Source organism: Dama dama, chromosome 2 (assembly GCF_033118175.1).
Source record: "Dama dama isolate Ldn47 chromosome 2, ASM3311817v1, whole genome shotgun sequence".
Classification (NCBI taxonomy): Eukaryota; Metazoa; Chordata; class Mammalia; order Artiodactyla; family Cervidae; genus Dama; species Dama dama.
Genome location: NC_083682.1, coordinates 15,006,988 through 15,028,325, shown reverse-complemented (window position 1 = coordinate 15,028,325; position 21,338 = coordinate 15,006,988). Strand labels below are relative to the sequence as shown.

Here is a 21,338-nt window from a genome sequence, read left to right as displayed (position 1 = left end):
GAGCCTGGTAGGTGGTGGGTTTTATTCCAAGTGAAGACAATTGGCAAATATTCTGAAAACTGAAACTTTGAGATGCTCCCGCTGGTGGCTGTGTGGAGATGGTGTCTGAAGTAGCCCCAGTAGGAGCTCCCAGAGAAGAGCTAGTAGATGGGAGCAGGCAAGTAAGGAAGGAGAGTGGGCCTAATGGCAGGAGCAGAGGCAGGAACAGTGAGTCAATGAGGACTCAGCAGAGAGGGGTATGCTGGAAGGGTGTGCAAGGCCCAGAAGGAAGTCAGGAACGGGAGGGCCACGAGTGCAAAGTGGGGAGGCGAAGGCCTCACTTCAGACATCAGACATTATGGTCAAGACATCAGACATTACGGATGGGTTAAGAAGAGAACTGAAAATCATCTGCTGATCTGCAAATTGCATTTTCACTGAAAAGAAATATGGACCAGAGGAAAAAATGAGCACTGGCACAAGTAGCAAAATAAGAATATGGGCCACACAGTAGCATAATAGTGTTAAATTTCATACTAACATTCAGAATTTAAATTCAATACAGTACTTTATGTATTTCTGAACTTGATCATTTCTGGTTACCTAAGAGAATGTTCGTGCTTTTCAGAGATGAATGCTGAAAAATTAGGATTTTTCAAGTGGTTCAGGCAAACTAAAAATAGTGGTAATAAGCACAATAAGGACAAGAAAATAAATGGGGCAAAATGTTAATAGTTGGTGAACCTGGTGAGGAGTATGTGGGTGTCAATTACAGATTTTTATCACTTTTCTGTAGGTTTGAAGTTTAAAATTTAGAAAGATACTGACAGGTGCAGGGGACAGCCCCCCAAGGACTGCAAGCTATGATGTCTTGCCAGAAGTTTGGAGAAAAGGGAAAATGACAGATGATGATGAAGGGGACAATGGTTAAGGACTTTTTCAGTGTGAGATCCCTGATCCCATCTACAGACTGAAATAAGAACAAGTACAGCAAATACACACGGTGGAACAACTGCTAAGAAATGAGGTCCCGGAGGACGCAAAACATGAAAAGAGCAAGAGCTGGCGTCAGCTTTAAACGAAGAAAGGTCCTTCCTCCAAGATAAGTAGGTGAGGGGGCAATGACCACAGTGAGCTGGGGTGCGGCTATAAGTAGGAAGCCGAGTCCCTGGCAGATGAGGCTTTCCTCAGAAACAGAAGACCGGGGAGTCTGAGAAGCATCTGGGCTTAAGAAGAAAAAGGAGTCTATCTAAAACATTACCAGGAAAACAAAACCAAAGGTAAGAGAACTGGCAGCAATGCCAACTCGGTCAAGACACATAACCACAGTAACCATGGTGACGCAGCCATCCTGATCAACACTGGACCTGAAACACGATGCAGGACAGTGAGAAGCACAGAACTCCTACCTTGACGTTCCTTGTCTGCATCCTCACCAGGACCATCACTTTGATTTGGAAGGAAACATGCCAACGTCACAGACAGTCCCTGACATGGCCTCAACCACCAACCAGGCCTACTACTTAACTCTCACCTGAGAAGTGGCTTCAGCCACATAAACCTTGGCCAACCAGAGGGGAAATCCTCCTTAATAACCCACCAAAGAAGGGAACACTCATTTGAACCCCCAAGATAATGAGGTATGAAATGATAAGCTTTTTCTCCCCAATATTTCTGCAGCTGTCAAACTGTCCAGTTTAACAAAACTCAAGAGGTGGTGTTTTTCAGGGGCTCCTGCCAAAGCAAAGTCACCCCAGAAATCGCGAAGGGGAGAAGCACCTTCTGTGACTCTCCATGGGACAGGGAGCAAAGGGGACTTTAGAGTAACCCCTAACCCATTCTGGAATCTCCAGTGTCATTACGGATTCAGGAAAGGATTGGTGGGTGCTAAAACCACTGGGGAAAACAAAGGCTTTTTGAAGATAAGATTATCACATGGTCCCTAAATATGACCCTATAGATTGCATATTAATTACAGGAGGAGAAAGGTACCCTTACAGTCAGTAGGCCCGGCAGACACCACAGAACCAAGTGATCAAAACCAAGACTGACATCACATGCCCTCTGTGGGGGATGGGTGAGGGGATGAAATTTCCCATTTCCTTTCTTGGCAAAATGTTTAACCCAAATTTAAATCGTGAGGAAGCAATGGTAACTCCCCAGAAAGCAAGACATTTTACAGTTCAAGTGTCCTGGGCTTGTCACAAATATATTTTGAAAGACAAGGGGGAAAAGGTCCTAGATTTAGGGAGCTGAGAGACAGGAAATCCATACACCACACACAAACCATGAGCACAACCTGGATTTCAAAGTTGACCATAAAGGACACTGAACCACTGGGAAAATCTGAACAAGGACTACTATGCTATTACCTGTTCACTGTGAAGTTTCTCGGGTGTGGTATTAACACTGTGATTATGTGGAAGGACGTCTTTGCTAAGAGATACACTACATGCTAAAGCGCCTGGTGGGAAAGTGTCAACTTTTCTGCAGGAAAAAAGTGTATGCGCATCACACACACATAAATATGTGCAACAAACCAAATGGTAAACTGACATGAATGAATGAATTCGTGAATTCTTTAGTGAATTCTGATGACTGTTCTTAAAGGGTGTCCTCAAGATGCTAATAATGTTTTGCTTCTTAATCTCAGTGGTGGCTACACAGCTGGATTCATATAACAAATCAATGAGCAATGTCTACTATGATTTACGTTTCCTATTAAGTGAAAATTTTTTATTAAAAAGAAGAACAGCCACTCTGAGTGGACAGCGTCTGCACATAAAAGCAGAGTAACGTGAAAGGAGTACGCACAGAAGGGGGCGTGTTCCCACTCCCAAGCCTCTAAAGACAAGACTGTGGGGCTACATACCTCGGAAAAGCTTCTGGGCGATGTGCAGAGGGTTCCCAAAGCGGAAGTTCTCGCCACTGAACAGGGCGAGGATGAGCTGATTCTGCTGCTCCATGCTGTCTTCAGGAAAGCGGGGCAGAAACTGCTGGAGATGTTCACGCTGCGAGTCGCTCAGCACTTCCTGCCACGTTGAGAGGCTGACTACATCGAAGAAGATCTCGGGCTGGGAGAATCAGAAAAGCAGGAGGAAAGCAAACGAGAAAAAAAACAGTTTTTAAGTTTTCTGTGCATAAGTGGTGAAATACACATAACATGAAATCTACCATTCTGTCCATCTTAGGGTGTACGGTTCAGTGGCATTAAATACACTTACAATGTTGTGCAATCATCAACACCATCCAAGTTTTTATGTTTTTTAAACAAACTAAAATTCCTTTGATCTTTACCCAATTCTGAAATCTTGAGAGATTTGTCAGGAATCCCCTGGCAGGCCAGTGGTTAAGACTTCGTGCTTTCACTGCTGGGGCCCAGGTTCAACCCCTGGTTGGGGAACTAATATACCAAAAGCCGCACAGGACAGCCAAAAAAAAAAAAAAAAAAAAACTTGAGAGATCAGTAAAGATTACATATAAACCACAATGTTATACCCAGCAGTAAATAATAATCCTCAGGAAAATGAGCTCAGCAGAGAGAATCTCATTTAGAAACCACTTCTGCCAACAGGGGATAGGATGGTGAACATCTCAGTTCAGCTCAAGATGAGGGGCAGAAAAAGTCCATGTGGGAGGCAAGAACTCTAAGAGCTGAGGGCATCTGCTGAGAACACGAAGCAGCAGGACCAGGTCTGTTCTCCACTTGGCAGTTATGTACAGGACACATCCTAAGTGCCGTGTGCTAAGATGGACGAGTGCGTATACTGTCTGGAGGGAGAATAATTAAACAAGCTATTGCAATGGAGTGGAAGTTTACCCGCGAGTACACGGGAGAAGCACACTCCCCAGACTTACAATCTCAGAGAACACCTTTCACATGAGGTGACTTATCTAAGACAGCAAGGGATAAGAGGAGAATGCGCTGAGGCAGAAGGGTTAAAAACCCACAGAGCAAAACCCAGAGTAATAAAAGAGTAACTACTACAAAACAAAGGACAGCAGCAACCTTTAGGGGCAATAGAGAGGGAGAAGAGGAGAGTTAGCATTCAAGTGGGGGCTCCACAGGTGTTTTATTACTGCTTAAACCTCATACATATATATATATATATGTGGGTGTGTGTACATGTGTGCACTTTATACATTCTTATGTGAGACACCTTTCACTTTTTAATTTAAAAAAAAAAAAAAGTTCAGGGGACTTTCCTGGTGGTCCATCAGCTAAGACTCCACTCCGCCCTAAGTAAGACCCGCTTCAACCAAGTAAATAAATAGATAAACAGAAGTCCAGGCAACATCAAGAAGCTCAAGAAGAAAGGGCAAGGGAAGCAGCAGACAGTAAGACAGGAGCAAGGGACCTAGGAACACGGTGAGTACTTATGACTTTATCCTAAATGACAAGGACAGACAGCAGGGAGACAGTGAAGGGTATAAGCAGGAGACACCCAAGAGACCAACCACCTGCAGGTGTCTCAGCAGGCAGCCAACACAGCACCTCCAGCTCCCTGTCTCAGACCTCCCTGCACAAACCTGCTTCTGCACACCACGTTACTACTGGCATCTCAGCATCTGGCACAGAGCAAGCACTTAGGGCAAACAAGTGCTTGCTGGCTGACTGAACGACATACAGAGGTTTACTTGAAAGAGCATGCAAAGAAAACATGGATGGGAAAGACATATTCCAAGTCCAGTAGCTGTTACTTTGCGAAAGGAGGCAATACGGGCAAAATGCTGGCTTTAATTTTATCTACAATTTTTAACACAAGATGAAAGAAAAATCTGAACACAAGATGAAAGAAAAATATGACTAAATGAAAGTATCTTCCCAAACTGAATGCATGGATGTTCACCACATGATACTCTATACCTGTCCGTATATTTGAACTTCGGCAAAATAAACAAATAAACACATGTTTCAGCATACCTAGTGCCTTGCACATAATAAGCATTAAATAAATGGTAAGCCACCTTAACAATGATGACTGCACAGCTCAACTGTGAAAAGTGGTCAAAAGCACACTATTAATACTCTCTCAAGAAATGAACTATTAATTGACTAGAAAGCTGGTTACCTTATGGACAGATAATGTATGCATTCTGTATCATGATTCACAACTTGGGTAAACATCTAATATAAAAGATATACACAATTCAGTCCTTAAATATAAAACTTCTTGGGACAGCTCTGGCGATCCAGTGGTTAATAAGACTGCTTTCACTGCACAGTGGTGCAAGTTCAATTCCTGCTTGGGGAACTTAAGATCCCGCAGGCTGAGCGGCCAAATAATTAAAAAAGAAAAAAAATCTAGCGAATTGTTGAAAATTGTCTTGTTAAAATATGGCTTATGCCATATTATCGAGTGAACATGTGATTAAACATGTAGAATGAAGCTTATACTTTCTTCCTTAATCAGAATATTAAACAGATTTACACTTAAAACATCGCTCTGGTTGCAATGTAGAAAATCAGAAAGAAGGGAGCACAAAAGACTGAAAACTTGCAGAGTGTATTAAAGAGTGTAGAGAAGAACTCTTAGACGGAAACAACAGTGTGGCTGTCACTACTCACGTCCTCCAGAAGGTCCTCAGGCAGACTAACCCTGGTGCCCCCCAGGAGGCAGTCCTCCATGATCCGCGAGCCGTGGCCATCCCCACACGGGCCCAGTTCCAAGGGATCCGTCAGCATATGGTCCAAGGAATCCATTGTTTATGTTCCACAAGTAAGCTAGACAAATCCATGCAGTCAAACCATGAGACACAAAGGCAGAAACCTCAGGGATCTCTTGACACTAATGTTCCTTCACAAAATATCCAACCCAGAAAATATTCAATCTCTAATTTCTTCTTTTACCTTATCCTTAAAACCAGCTGCTGCTGCTGCTAAGTCGCTTCAGTCGTGTCCGACTCTGTGCGACCCCATAGACGGCAGCCCACCAGGCTCCCCCGTCCCTGGGAATCTCCAGGCAAGAACACTGGAGTGGGTTGCCATGTCCTTCTCCAATGTGTGAAAGTCAAGTCACTCAGTCGTGTCCAACTCCTAGCGACCCTGTGGACTGCAGCCTACAAGGCTCCTCCATCCACGGGATTTTCCAGGCAAGAGTACAGGGGTGGGTTGTCATTGCCGTCTCCGTCCTTAAACCCTAACCACTGCCAAACAGCTCTTCTCCCTCCCTCTCACCACACCCTCATCAGAATTTCACATCTTATCCAGTAGGTCTCCCCCAATACTCAGAACACTTCTACAGCAACTCCCCAATTAACAGAATTTCTTATACCTTCATTTTACACACAAGCAAAATGAGACTTATAGATTAAATGATAACTAGGTCAGAGTCCACCATTTAGACTTCCCTAAGGGACTAACACTTTCACTACTTTTGGGGCTTCCTTGGTGGCTCAGATGGTAAAGAATCTGCCTGCAATGCAAGATCGACCTAGGTTTTGATACCCGGGTCGGGAAGATCCCCTGGAGAAGGGAATGGCTACCCACTCCAGTGTTTAAGAGAATTCCACAGACAGAAGAGCCTGGTGGGCTACAGTCCATGGGGTCACAAAGAGTCAGACATGACTGAGCGACCAACACTTGAAATCTCTCACACTAATATAGTTTACTTAATATTGTTTTTTTAAGCAACTCTTTGTTGTTCCCTCATAAAAGAAATGACTGAAAATCCAGAGACTAGTGAAGTTCAGAAAGTAACACTAAGTTAATGAGGGCCTGTTAAGTGCCAGGCCTTTCATGTACCTGATTTAATTCTTGTAAGTGTGCAAGACAGGGTTATTACATCTACAGATACTAAAACCTAGGATCAGAATAGGTAAGCAACTTGCCCAACCCCAGACGCAGGACTGAAATTCAGGTGAGCAGGACTGCAAATCCATGTTCTTAACATTAAAAGTCAGTGGCCAATGCACTTTAGTTGGTCCAGCTGATATGTATAACCATGTAAACATCATGCTATTTTTCTCCTTCCTATAATAAGTGAACACTGTTGGCTACCTTTAGAAACATACATATGAAAATTTTTTCAGAGAGCATCTCATAAGGCTGATGGCTGGAATTAGGTGCAAAGCAGAGGCCATAGTTATTAACAACTGGTCCAAGGGGAGGCTGAACTCAACCACTCTACAAACATTTGCTAAACCCCTTCTCCAACTCTGATTCCTACCAAATGGAAAGGAATAAAAACAGGTTTAATAAACACCAAACTCCTAGTCTCATCTCAGTGACTCTGAGCACATCTTACCTAACCAGCTATCAAATTCTTTACCTAAGATGAAGAGGAGCAGGACCTGGTCCTCTGGTCCTCTCTACAGTTATTTCCAATCATGAAATGCAGTGAATCATTTCCAGATGGATGCATTCATATAGCTTAATGCAGTCATGTAATGACTTCTCATTCTGAAAAACTCTCAAAGGATAAAGAGCAGGCCTGTAATATTACTGTTAAAACAAGCACCTTTCCCCTAATTATTTCAAGTTATCTGGAAGAGATGTCAGATCTACATAATGATATAGTGGAAAGACTCCTGTTCAAAGCAGCTGAGTGGTCCCCAAGGGACTATGTCCCATCACCCTTCAGTACACGATGAAGGACAGCATCTTGAACACCTCTGACGCCTAAATTACTGACACCATTGAGAAAGCACAATGCATTTGCCTTTAATAAAACTTTTATAAACAAAACAAAAAAGTAGATGCAACCTGATGCCCAGAATAAAGCCCTCTTAACAGAACTGGCACCGAAGAGGGTAACAGCTGCAGGGTTTTACCTGACTCTTAGGAGAACCACCTGTTTCACAAACTGCTCACCAGTTTCTTCAATTACACTGAACGGATCGCTAAATGTAACCTATCCCGGTGGCAACCTTTGCCCTGCAACTACTCTTTAGAGAATCTCAAAACACAAGAAAGCAGGCAGCTGCCAAAGGGTCGGGACCCCGGAAGCCAAGGGTTTTTTTAGGGTTTTTAACTCTTGCGACGTCCTGCACCGCTTGACCAACCAGGAAGGCCTCTCTCCCCAAGGCCCTTCCTCTGCACCTGGGAGAACCTTCCCTCCCGGCCCCTCCCCAACACAGAAGTTAAACTCCAGGCTCTGGCCGCGGCAGCCGCCCGCTTCAAACTGCAAACCCCTCCGCAGCCCCCAGGCCCGGGTCCCGCGCCACCTCCGCGCCCAAGGCCCCTCCCCCACACCGCGCTAACCCTAACCCCCACCCACCCAGGCCGCCCGGCTCCCACCGCGCCCGCTCCCCTGCCTCGAGCCCGAGGGAGCAGCGACCCTCGGAGACCCGGCCGATCGCTTCCTCCCTCTGCTCCCCACACAACACTTTAACGCTTTCGCCGCCCCGGCCCGCCCTCACCTGCGCCGCGGGAGCCGGTCTCGTAACCCGCCGCACCTCTCAGCCCGCGGGCTCCCAGACCGGACGCGCTCGCTCCCGCAAGGCGTCTCGGTGCGTGCACGCTCCGGGGTCGGGCGGCGGAAGGGGCGGGGCTGCGCGGGGCGGGGCCTGGAAGTGCAGGGGGCGTGGCTTTCGGGGCGGGGCCGGAGGTGCCGGGGCGGGGCTCGCGAGGCACACAGCCTGTAGTGCCGAGAGCCCGCGGGGCTGGACTTTAGAGGGCCGGCTGCTGCCTGGCTCGTTAATCTCACCAGGCTTAGAAGTGTCCGGAGGGCGAACCCGGTGTGGCCAGTCTTTACCTGGGCGCGAGCTCCAGAGCCCATAAGTGAGTGAATGCAGTTTTATTAGCTAACGTTTGCAGAGCGCAATACCCTGCTCCTGGCACCTGAGCACTTTCCATCCAAGAATCTTTGTACCAGCCACGTGGTGCGCTGTTAGCTCCTATTTTGTGATTTCTCAAGTTTCATCGAGGAGAAGGCTGATCAGAGCCTGTGCCGCTCCCACTAACCCCGGCGTGGCCCCAGTTCTCTCTCCCATCCCTGGACCCTCGACGTTCAGAAAGAAAGTACACACATTTAAAATACATTTTAAATCAAACTCTATAGTCTTCTCTCTATTACTATACCTTCTCTCAACTATTCTCGATAGTTAAGAACCTAGGCCCCTTTCTTCTAACTCGCTAGGTTTTATTTTGAACGGCTTCGAACTTCTTATTACACAGGTACTTCCAACCAGTTGTTCAGGGACTGTCCTCTGTTCTCTGCATAGAAATAAGTCAGACAAGCTGGCAGGCCAAACTAGTGCTCCTCCCTGCTTGGAAAATAGTGGTTCCCAAACAAAGCCAATCTCTGTTCCCTCGCTGACTGCACGCCTGCCTCTAGTTCCCTTTAGACTGTTGGGAGGCATCTGGAATCACACACCACCAACTAAAAGGACAGGGGAACAACGTTCCATACTGTCAGCCATAAATTCCCAGACCTTGTGTCTCTGACCACACCAAAGTAAACCAAAGAGTCAAAACAATGCAAGTTGTACTATTAAAAAAAAAAAAGTAACTATCAGAAGCTCTTATATTTTGTACACATACAAACAAGAAGGATGTTTATTAAAAAAAATATTTATTAATTTTTACACCTGCTGAGTAGCACAAGACTATTAACACTATAACTCACTGAATGTACATAAATGTTCACATTTAAATAACAGGGTAGGGTCAATATTTCCAACCTGTGGGTCAGCTTCAGCATCTCACGAAGTGCTTTTTAGCCCTATACGTCCTAAGAGTTTTTTGAAAGGATAATTCCAAATCAGAAAACAATTCAAGAAGACCAAAAGAATAGATTTTCCCAGAATAACAGTAAGTTTACATGATGAAATATCTGTTTATGTGGGCACAAATCAAACAGTAAAAATGTAAAATCTGTATGTAACCTACTCCAAAATTTCCACACTGCACTGAAGTCTACAGTGCCAGCGTGTCCTAGGAGAGACCACAGTATAAACAGTGGCTACAAAATTTTTTTTCAAATTGGGTCTTAGATGGCTTATCATCTGCCACCTCTTCAAATCCAAGTCCTTTTCAAAATCCATTACCTTAAAATAAATGTGCTGAATACCTGATCTTAAAGCAAAATTGTTTGGCTCAACTGCCACACCTGCATCTCTGGTTGATAATATACAAATTATCAATAGTTCTAGAGTCCTTACTTATTCCACATAAGGACGAAAAAAAAAAAAAAAAGGAAAAGAAAGAACTTAAATGGGAAAGAAACAGAAGTCCTTCCACAATATTTTTTCTCTTCTGTGTATCTTAAAACTTGAAATAGCTGGCATAAAATGAACATTCCATTCAATGATAGTTTTCCATCTTAGTCAATAAGTTATTCCTGAGGGGAGGGAGGTACATTGCTGGTTCAAATAAAAAAAGGAACCCAACAGGGCCAAAAAATTAACTGGACCTTTGGGAAAGCTTGATTTTCTTTACCTAGCAAATCTTTTGAGGCTGAACACTAGGAGATTTGTAATCATCACAGTGGAGGACTGTGGGACTCAGAATCTCTACATTGTGACACACAGTCTGTATTTTCTGTTGAAAACATCAGCATTACCTCTTTGTTACCAAAGATACAGAGTCCATTTTCATTTTCCACACAACTACCTAAGAACTCTCAGGTTCTCTTAGTGCCTAAATTTTCAGGGCTAACTACATGAATGAGGTCTCAGTAATAAAGTGCAAAATCTACATATTAGTAAAGTTACTTCAATAGAATTGCTTACTTTTCAGAAAGGTATCTTTACCATAAAGAAGCTACTATACTTCTTAATTTGTAGAGCCAGTTTTTACCCAGAAATGTAAATAAAATAAATTAGTTAACTTCATTTGAAACTGAAGGTCGGTCTTCCTGTTCTGGAATGATAAATTCTACCATTTCCATAATTATTCTAAAAAATGTATGTCACAAAAAGTTGCTAAAATACCTACTGGTTTCTGTAATGTTTTATGTGCACAACTGGAATGTACAGTAAAAGGAAGGGAAATACCTTCCCCCACTGAATTCATAGCTACTAAGACTCCCAAACTCCAGGAACAATGATAAGAAAAACTATCATTGAGGCAGAATTTTCTCCCTCTCCCAACTAACAATGTAATATGAAGACTGGGTTTCTTCCAGATCCCTTATAATTGCCCTAACAGACATTATAAATGGTCCCACCTTTTAAAATTTTCCCCCAAGGTGTGAAGTTAGTTATCTTACCAAAAGGCCCAGATGAATTGCAATATATTTAAAGTGTTAAGAAATAAGGATGACCACCTTTCCATCCAACCTGAAAGAATGTTCATTTTAAGACAGTATTGGAAGGACTAAAATACACTGCACGCACGCTGTGAGCGAGGGTTGCAGGTACACCTGGGAAGGGCAAGGGTTCGCCCTTTATCAACGAGTGGTAAACGGATCCTGAAAGGCAGGACAAGGTCTCAGTGCTTCTCACTCTCTGTATAGTTGCTTTAGCCATTTTTCTTGATACTGTCATCTCCAGTATCTCCTTCATACAAGTTCAACCAGAGAATGGGAGAGCAAGCTTTAAGGTGGGAGTTTAAATTCCGCTGACATCAGGCAACCTTTCCTTGTACAGGGAGTCCATAGTTGTGGAGTAATAAAGTAAGATCTATCAGAACACAAGGTTCTGACCTAATCTGCTAAGGACCAGGGTCTGTGCAAAGCACTACCAACAGCCCAACAGTGCTTTTCCCCAAAATGGCAAGTTTTTTAAAAATCAGCAATAAGAAAAATTTAGATGACAGTTTTTCCTTCAGACCATCATAAGGTTTCATCATTGTAATTTTCATATTCAGTGGGCTCCCTTTGTTATATTACTGAAAATGCAAACTCACAAGAGGAAGCAGTTCTACCTAATATGCGCCTACAAAATGCCCCTTTGCCTTTGGTGCCGTGGCTTGGGATTAAGAAGTCCAATGGCCGTGGACTTGGCACATCCTTTCTCCACCTTTGGTACAACACAATACATCTTAATATTTCCACAAAGGAAAAGTAAGGCTTATCCATGTGTTAAAAAACCAGTTCAAGAGCAAGGCAAAGTTTTTCCATCTTGAAATCTGAATGACCTCCATTCCATGGCAGGAACTCCTAGGGTTTGAAGAGTCCACTTGGTAAAGATGATCTGGATAAAATAAGCCCTGGTGAGGATCAAAACTGTGATTTCCAAACTCTTGAGTGAATGATAAATCTTAAAAAGGAGTTGTGTCAGAAGCTTCCAGACATATGAATAAGAAAAGACATGATGTGACTGCTTGATTCTGGCTTGAGGGTGGGAGTTAGGGTTTAGTGATATGCACTTCACTGTTCCCATTCCCGTTGGTGGTGGTTGTGATGATGTACTGGGTGGGCTGTTGGCTGGTGGTCTGGGGGTCCAAGTCACTGTGTGCAGCTGGCTGAACCTGGACTCCTCCAGAGAGAGCAGATGCTTGCTTTTCCTCCAATTCTGATTGACTTTCTGATAACACATAATGACCCTAGAGCAGGAAGAAAAGGATCTTTAGAAATCTGAGGCCAGAAGTTGGGGTGAGAGCCATGGGGAGGGTGGGGGGCGGAGGAGAGAAGGAATATGCAAAGAAATGTTCTAAGGGGAACCCAAAAAGGCACCTATGGGGGGAGATGGTTACCTAAGTCCTTTAGAGGGGATGGTCCAGCCACAGAAGTAGACTACAAAGGTGACTTAAAGGAGGACCTTGGTTGTCCTACCAAATGATAGAGTGAGGAACATCAAGTACAGAAATTTGCATCATGATGGTAACCTACCTGGCAAATGAAATGTGCTATATATTGTCCCTAAGGATTTAGAAATTCATAAAATAAGGTGACTGTGTCAATTAATGTCTAAAGGCAAATACAAAATGGGTCAAAGAAGAGATAGTTAAATTATCCTTAAAGAGGCAGAATGACCCCCCCAAGTCAAGATCAATGGTTCCCAGAGTTCAGAATTTCAAAGACCCAGCAAAATTAAGGTAAGAATTAATGTTCCCAAATTTTAATTTGCCAAGTGAAATCATTTTTTAAATGCTGCTGTCAAATGAGAGACATTTTAACACTCAAAAGCACAGGAAGAATACAGTCTTAGAATAAAGTCCTTTGCATTGAATAAATTTGACTTTATGAAGACATACACTGTTTTAATTTTTCCTCATTTTTCCCTCTGATCATGAAAAACATCTCCATGTCAGCTACCTTAACATTTTTAAAGAAAAGATGTGTCTGTCAGAAGGAAGATTGATCAGCTATATAGATTGAGAGAGAAAAAAGCCACGGAGGAAAACTCTGGTAGCAGCCTTTCCAAGGACTGTCCAGAGAGAAAGCCACAGCCAAATATGAATTTGATTTATCTGGGGCATATGTTCTGAGTCCATGCTCATCAAAGCAACTCTCTGATCAGCATTTGGTTTCCCAAATGGGTCTTCCTCTAGCTGCAGGGGGCTGGTTCTCAACCAAGGGTCCATGGACACCTAAGTGGTTCATAGGTGGGCTGCAGATAATCTATGACCAAAACTGTTTAGTCGCTCAGTCATGTCTGACTCTTTGTGATGCCATGGACTGTAGCCCACCAGGCTCCTCTGTCCATAGGATTTCCCAGGCAAGAATACTGAAGTGGGTTGCCATTTCCTTCTCCAGGGGATCTTCCCGACCCAGGGATTGAACTCAAGTCTTCTGCATTGGCAGGCAGATTCTTTACCACTGAGCCACCAGGGAAGCCCCATGTATACTGTGGCAGGGCCTAAAAAGAGTCAGTAAGTCCTTGTGGGACTCACAAAAAAGAGCAAAAACTTCACTCACCATGCCAAGGAGACCATTCCATTCTACATTAGTTACTGTTCCCATGACAAAAGTGTTACTCCAGATTTATACAACTCTCCTTAGTCTAGTTAATATGAATTCGTGTGCTGAGAAATGAGTGAGCTCTTGGTGTGATTTGGGGGAAAAAAAAAAAAAAAAAGCCAGGTTTCTGAGGCTACTAAACTACCCTGTTACACATTGAGGCCTCTTGGGCAGTAATCAGTCTTCCCCTGGGCACATCCCAATATCCCAGGCCAGTTAAGAATATCTTTCTTAATTTAAATTTCAAACTCTGTCTTCCAGAGGCAGGCCAGAAGAACCCAGTGAGGATAAAAACAGAGTAGCAGATGCAATACAACAAAATAATTTATGGCAGGGAATTCCCTGGCAGTCCAGTCAGTAGGACTCTGCTCTCACAACTGAGGGTCTGGATTCCTGGTCAGGGAATTAGGAACCCACAAGCTGCACGGCATGGCCAAAAAAAAAAAAAGAGAGAGAATTTCATAACACATTCATTATATTATTCTCTCCCTACTTGAGGATCAACAATCATGAAGACTCATATACTTTCTAAGAAACACATAAAAAGATGATCAATTATCTACATGTATCTATATGTATGGGCTTCCCTGGTGGCTCAGTGGTAAAAGAATCTGCCTGCCAATGCAGGAGATGCAGGTTCCATCCCTGCGTCAGGAAGATCCCCTGGAGAAGGAAATGGCAACCACTCCAGTATGCTTGCCTGGAGAATCCCATGGACAGAGGAGCCACGCAGGCTACAATCCACGGGGTCACAAAAGAGTCACGCATGACTTAGTGACTAAACAACAACACAACAAATACATATATGGATCCAGAAGGTTCACTGTTGTTATTAATTGAATACATCTTTCTTGAGCATTTGCTATAGCCCAGCTTCCTGTGCAAGACATTAAGGATAAAGACTAAGACCCAGCTTTTGAGGAATTCATTGCCTAGTAGAAAAAGGTGGTGAACCAATAATTGAAATAAGCTGTGCTATAATACAGTACCACAAGATATTATGGGAAAACAGAAGATATACTTCTAACTCAGATATGAAGAGTTTGGGAGGAGAAGAGTTTGGGAGGAGGGCGGGGCTGGTGCAGCACGGGAAACAGAAAAGCCCTCCAAGCAGCACAGCTTACCGGAGTGACCGCCTTCACCTGGCCAGTGGTGACTGGAGTTGCCACACCACTGTCTGTAATCACAAACTGACCTGGGGGAAGTGTCATCATTTGAATCTCCGATGCTGAAAAACAGGAAAGAACCACAGTTCGGTGGTCTCACATTTCAATACAAGTGGTAGAAACAAATATCTCACCAGTGACCGCATTTCCTACTGAGTCATTTTCCATGGGTTTGCTTGCTCCCAGAGTCTTATGTTGATGTGATTAGATAAAACAAGGAGACAATTCATTATTTTGAAAACTGGTAAATTAAGGAGATGAGCCAAGTATTTAAAGCATTTATCCTGCCATTCCTGTGCAAATCATACCCCACAATAACCTGACAGTTAATATAAAACTGTTTTCATTATGGAAGTTTCCCAGCAATAAGTGTATAAAGGATGATAGAATCAAGGGACTTCCCTAGTGGTGCAGTGGCTAAGACTCTGCTCTCCCAATTCAGGGGGCCCGGGTTCGATCCCTGGTCAGGGGACAAGGTCCCATATGATGCAATTAAAAGATCCCGTGTGCTGCAGCTAAGACCCAGTGCAGCCAAGTACATAAATGTTTATTGAAAAAGAAGAAGAGTGTGATAGCATCAGAACAGCACAACTCTGCAGTGCCTAATGAAATGGCGGGGTAAAGGAAACAAACAAGCGTCATGTGCCTCCTGATGGAGGTACTATCAACAGATACGGAATGTTTGGAGGGCAAAAAACAGAATCTGATCTGATCAAGCCTCTAGATTTAACTGCCCATCTATAGGAAATAAAAGAGACAGAGGAAAGCATCTTAAATGACAATACAGGGATGTCAACAGCAAAATTCGGAAGGTAGGGAACACAAGTGACCCAGTTTCTTCAACATATTAACTGCAACTTAGGAGAAAGAAAGAGAACACATATATAAACAAAACTCAACAGACATGATCAATGGCAATGTATGGCCCTTATTTGGAACCCAATTTGAAAAACCAACTGTCAAAAAAAACATTTATGAGACAGTCACAGAAATATGAACCCCGGATATTTGACAGCATTAAACAGTTACTGTAATTTATTTTTAGGTGTGATAACGACACTGGAGTTGTGCTTTTTGTTTTCACTGCCTTGATTTTAGAGATAGATACTAACATATTTATGGATGAAATGATGTGGATTATATTATATAGTTGGAGGACCTGGGAGAGAACGACAGTGGGTACATAGCAAACAAGACTGCCCGTGAGCTGGTAAGTGTTGAAGCTGGATAATTGGTACAGGGGAGTTCATTACTGTTCTATTTGTGTGGGCATATTTTTGTGTTTATATATATGGTTTTGGGGGGTTTTTCCCCCAACACTGCACACCTTTATGTGATCTTAGTTCCCCCACCAGGGATCGAACCCACACCCTTCACAGTGAAAGCGCTGAGTCCGAACCATTGGACTGCCAGGGAATTCCCTATTTTTGTATATTTTAAACTTTTTTCCCAAATAAGAAATTTCAGATCATTTCACCAGGTTAGAATGCTAGTTATTACTATGACTACCATGACTGTCGGCATCATTCCATATTCTTCTCACGGGAATGAAACTGAGTGTAGTCTATTTACCAGGATTACTGGGGTTCATCATGAGGAAGAGTACTTCCCTGACACACACTAGGCTCAGCTCCCATTGTGACCACCAGTATTTAAGAGAATAGATTGTAAAGAAACAGTAGCATTTGAGCCTGTCTCCACACCAAATCTACGTAACACAGCCTAAGATCAATCACAGCAGAGATGGACCCAAAAACAAAATCAGTAGTAAGACAGAGACTAACACAGCCCCTGTTCTCCTAGTTCCTGCTATGGAGCTCTTAACTGTTACTATTCCTGTTTCTTCCATGTCCTCAGTGATAAAGGTCTCATACTTTTCAGCTGACACCCAAAGCTGTTGTCCCCACCAAGATTTCTACTTGTTCTGACCTTTGGCAGCCAGCCCAACTGGTTCTGGTAACACGAACCTCAGGGTTTTGAAATCAGCTACTCATGTATCTGTCTCCACCTGATGCGAAGAGCCGACTCACTGGAAAAGACCCTGATGCTGGGAAAGGTTGAGGGTAGGAAGAGAAGGGGACGACAGAGGATGAGATGGTTGAATGGCATCACCGACTCAATGGACATGGGTTTGAGCAAATTCCGGGAGTTGGTGATGGACAGGGAAACCTGACATGCTGCAGTCCATGGGGTTCCAAAGAGTCGGACACGACTGAGTGACTAAATAACAATGAGATAACAGTTTCTTTGAGCCCAAGACTGTCTGGTGAGGAGGAGCAGCACAGTGTGCTGGTTTAGAGTGTAAACTCTGCACCCAAGCTGCCTGGGTCCTAGTCCTCTCTTTAGTAGCTATGTTCCTTGGATGAGTTACTCTGTGTCCAAACTGCCTTACCTATAAAATGCAAGTACTGATAACTTATCTAGGAGGCTGCTGTGAATATTAGATGTGATATAGATTCAGTTTAGAATCCTTCCTCGCACACAGTAAAAGCTTAATGAAACTTGGTTAGCATGATTATTGTGTGGTGTTACGTGTATGAAAGTCAATATTCATCTTTTGTACACACAGGGTCTTGCACAGTGATTGATATATACACATTCTATAAACACAGCTAGAACAGATCAACCATGACCTGAAATCCTAAATGCAGCTACTGTACTACTTAAACCGCCTGCCTTCACTTGCTCCAGCAATATTCCTGACTTATCAGAAAAATGTCATTTCAGGGTGGCCCTGACATCAGACGCTGCCTGAATTGAGAAACGCATTGAGGTACAAGCTCCGCAGAGTGTAGAAAATGGCTAATGAACCTTTAATCCAGAAAATCGATGATAAAGCCGATGAAATTCAGCCCTGTAGCTGCAGGTCCCCCACCTGCAGTAAGTGCCAGCCTTACTTACGGTAGCCACGGAAGGAATTCCAGGTGTTGGGGAGGTACGTGTGCTGGACCGTGGAGCCCTGGGGAGGCGGCTGGAGGGCCTGGCCCTGTGAGGAGCTACCTGCGACATGCGAGGGGCTGAGCCCCTGCTGAGACTGCTGTGGGGAGGGACTCAGTGGCTGCCCAGTCACCTGGGGAGAAAGAGAGTGGGATGCATGAACTGTCAACCAGTTGCTGAAGAAAATAAATCATGCTCATGGGAATTGTAACGCTGAGTGCAAAACTGTTAAAATAGTAAATTTTATTCTGGACTGCACCATATTGCATGCAGAATCTTAGTTCCCCGACCTGGGATTGAACTCATGCCTCCTGCAGTGGAAGGGTGGAGTCTTAACCACTGGACCACCAGGGGAGTCCCTAAAATTAGACCTATTTTAAATAAGAACAGAATTAATGAAAAGCAATCATAACCATGAAATCCTAATTACTTTCCAAAGGATGATTATCTACAAGGGTACCCAAAGACTTAATTGTTAGAAAAGTAAATGAATGGAAAAAAAAAAAAAAGAAAAGTAAATGAATGGAAGTATAATTATCTTCATTGCATAGTTTAAAAAAAAAAAAAACTAAAAAGCTCAATGACTTTCCTATGTCACAAAGCTAGCCTGTAATTTAACACAAACTGAAGTTGAACCCAGAAGTTGAAATCTCCATTTCCGTGTACTAGATACCCCCCAGTTAGTGGAGATAAACACAGGGACCCATTCTGTCTACAGGATAAACAAGCCCCCCCCCCACCACCACCACTGTCTGCCACTCAAGCCGTCCACCCTTCAGTTCCAAAACACCTTCCTGGCCTTGTTTCCAAGCACGATTTCCTGTCACTAACACACCACATCACAATTTACAGACACACCACAATTTCCCACGTCTGTGTCTGTCTCACTCATCCCCCCGTGTCTTTCTCACAATGAGAGCATATTCAGATCATACAGCCTCCCCCAGTTACCATGTCAAAATCACACCCTCCTCTAAGACCTAACTCAGACACCACTTCTACATGATTTTCTTTGATTTCCTGCTAAGCACCATCTTTCCCTCCACTGAGCTCCCATAACTGTATGACATGTCCACGTCATCCTCAGACGCGGGCCCGTAACCTAATGACACATCCACGTCATCCTCAGATGTGGGCAAGAGGCACCCTGCAGGGATGTTGGCCGGCCCTTCTCAGGTGAGGCCTCCTGGACCTTGGAAATGGCCCTGTACCCACTTCCAGGACCCACACAAGTCCCTCCTCTGAGCATGGCCTCCCGCAGGGGTCCTGTCTCCCGCACAGGGCTCCTCTAACTGTATTCAGGCACCTGAGACCAATGGGGTGGCCTGGATTGCCAATTGCAGGGGTGTGGATAGAGCTGAGACATGTGGGTCGAGGCCCCGTGAGTGCAAGATGGAGCCTGGGTGAGGAGAAGAGGGCAGCAGACAGCCCCTGCTTCCCAAAGGAAGATAGAACAGCCGCCTCATCCTGACAAGGGACTCTGAGGAGCCCGTCCTGGTCCTTCAGCCTCCAGTTCCTTTGAAAAACTCAGAAGTGTGATGTTAGTGGGCCAGAGAAACTCATGGCCCCTTGTGGATAGAGCCCAAGCTGCCTGTCTTGGGCTGGGACAAGTCACCAGAAACCTCACACTAGAAGGAGAGGAGGGGCAATCAGACAGCAAGCAGCAGAACCCCCCCTCCACCCGCCACCAAAAAAAAATAAATAGGAGGGCAGAGAAAGTGCATGTTTATCCTACGGATTTCCATAGCAGTTGGAGCCAGGAAAAGAGGGACACAAAAGAGGAAGCAGTTGGAGACCACAAAAAAAGGGCTTCCCTGGTGGCTCAATGGTAAAGAATCTGCCTGCCAAGGCAGGACGTGGGCTCGATCCCTGAGTTGGGTAGATCCCCCGGAGGAGGGCATGGCAACCCACTACGGAAGAATCCCATGGACCGAAGAGCCTGATGGGCAACAGTCCATGGGGTCCCAAAGAGCGGACACAACTTAGCAACTAAATGTCAACGACAACAATCCTGTTCCCTACTTCCTCCCACCTCTACCTGGCCACTGCCAGTGCCAGCCATGTGTTTGGCAGAAAAACACATTTAAAATTTTTTAATTGTTTTTTAAATTTCATTTTTACTGTTTTCCAGTGCACACTATTTTGGTATAACAGCTAATTTTGCACAAGTCTGTAAATATTATCCCACTGCATTGTGGATTTAATTTTTAATTAGCACTATCCACTTTATTTAATATCCATGGTTACTTCATGTATATTTTCCAATGTGATTATTATGAAAGTACCTATGTCAAGCAGGGAGACAGAACATATTTATTTAATGGTTGGTGGGTTTGAGTGAAACCTTTAACTACTCATACAATGACATGCGGCCTTCATATGTGCTCTTGTCCTGGCCCCTGTGAATGTCAGGAGAGAGTCTATGGGCATCCTTTATGGTTCAGGTACCTTCCCTTCATGCCCTGTTTGCTTGTGTGCATGTGTTACATCCCTACCAGACTCTAAGCTCTTGAGGGCAAGATGTAGAAAAGTTTCCTGCAAAGAGTAATAATTTAATAAATATTTTGCAAGCAGATGCAGCTCTGCTTTTGGAGAAGGAAATGGCAACTCATTCCAGTGTTCTGCTTTCTCAATGAAGGCCTCTATCACTCAAACACAGTAATCCTTCACAATATCACTGCTCTAAAATTACAGAAACAACACTGCTCTTGCCAGCCGTCATCCAGCCACCCAGAACAGACCTCTAGGAGATCAGAGGTCAGGCTCCATCCAGACAGGGGAGGCTGAGCACTCAATGGTGTGTCCCTAATGCAGGCACACTCAGTCACTCAGGGGATCCTGCTGACCCAGGGATGGAACCTGGATCTCCTGGCAAGCGATTCTTTACCAGTGAGCCACTGGAGGCAAAGATGACTTTTAAAGGCCCCCAAATAAAAGATATCACTCCCATAGTCAAGGAGACTAGGTCTGAGATAACGTCTCTCCGCTCTTAGTATGTCTTCAGAGTCCCTGAGGCCACGTTATCCCGAGACTAGTCCCTGGAGCAGGGGCCAGCGTACCTGGGATGTGGACACAGCAGGCGCAGGGGGCTCGGTGACCTGGATGTGCTGCACCTGGATGGCGTGCTGTGTGTAGGTCTGAGGGTCGTGGAGCTGGGCGACATCCACCGTGGACTGCTGGGACTGGTGTGGGGAAGTGGCCTGTGGGAGGAGAAACCCAGACCCATGCTGAGTACAGTTCAGGGAAAGCCTTCCAGAGAGAAAGTGCAGCTGAAACCATGTCTCCCAGAAGAGATGGGACTTCAGAGCCAGAGCTCGGTCCCAAGAGCCCACACTGAAGCCAAGCTGGCAAACATCGGAGGAAAATACAGCCTTAAAAATTATGCTTGCTAGCCTAGATGTCCAGCAGCAGACAAACGGATAAGGAAGTTGTGGTATATATGCACGATGGAAAACTACTCAATTATAAA

At 44.3% G+C, this 21,338-nt stretch overlaps 2 protein-coding genes across 7 annotated transcripts in view; both read right to left on the bottom strand.

Moving 5' to 3' along the window:
* The window catches only part of NFRKB (nuclear factor related to kappaB binding protein), a 33,544-nt gene extending 25,086 nt beyond the window's left edge, over positions 1 to 8,458 (bottom strand). For all 3 annotated transcript variants that reach the window (XM_061166605.1, XM_061166607.1, XM_061166606.1), the window contains exons 1-3: positions 8,341 to 8,458; positions 5,549 to 5,704; positions 2,852 to 3,053 (exon numbers count right to left, since the gene is read on the bottom strand). In XM_061166605.1, coding sequence (XP_061022588.1) covers positions 2,852 to 3,053; positions 5,549 to 5,683 — 337 coding nt within the window. In that variant the 5' untranslated portion in view covers positions 5,684 to 5,704; positions 8,341 to 8,458. The remainder of the gene's footprint in view (positions 1 to 2,851; positions 3,054 to 5,548; positions 5,705 to 8,340) is intronic.
* Positions 8,459 to 9,477: 1,019 nt separating this feature from the next.
* Positions 9,478 to 21,338, bottom strand: part of PRDM10 (PR/SET domain 10) — a 91,783-nt gene continuing 79,922 nt past the window's right edge. For 3 of the 4 annotated variants that reach the window (XM_061166601.1, XM_061166602.1, XM_061166604.1), the window contains 4 exons: positions 20,929 to 21,069; positions 17,834 to 18,002; positions 14,891 to 14,994; positions 9,478 to 12,409 (listed from right to left, as the gene is read on the bottom strand). In XM_061166601.1, coding sequence (XP_061022584.1) covers positions 12,212 to 12,409; positions 14,891 to 14,994; positions 17,834 to 18,002; positions 20,929 to 21,069 — 612 coding nt within the window. In that variant the 3' untranslated portion in view covers positions 9,478 to 12,211. The remainder of the gene's footprint in view (positions 12,410 to 14,890; positions 14,995 to 17,833; positions 18,003 to 20,928; positions 21,070 to 21,338) is intronic. The other variant, XM_061166603.1, reaches the window with a different exon arrangement.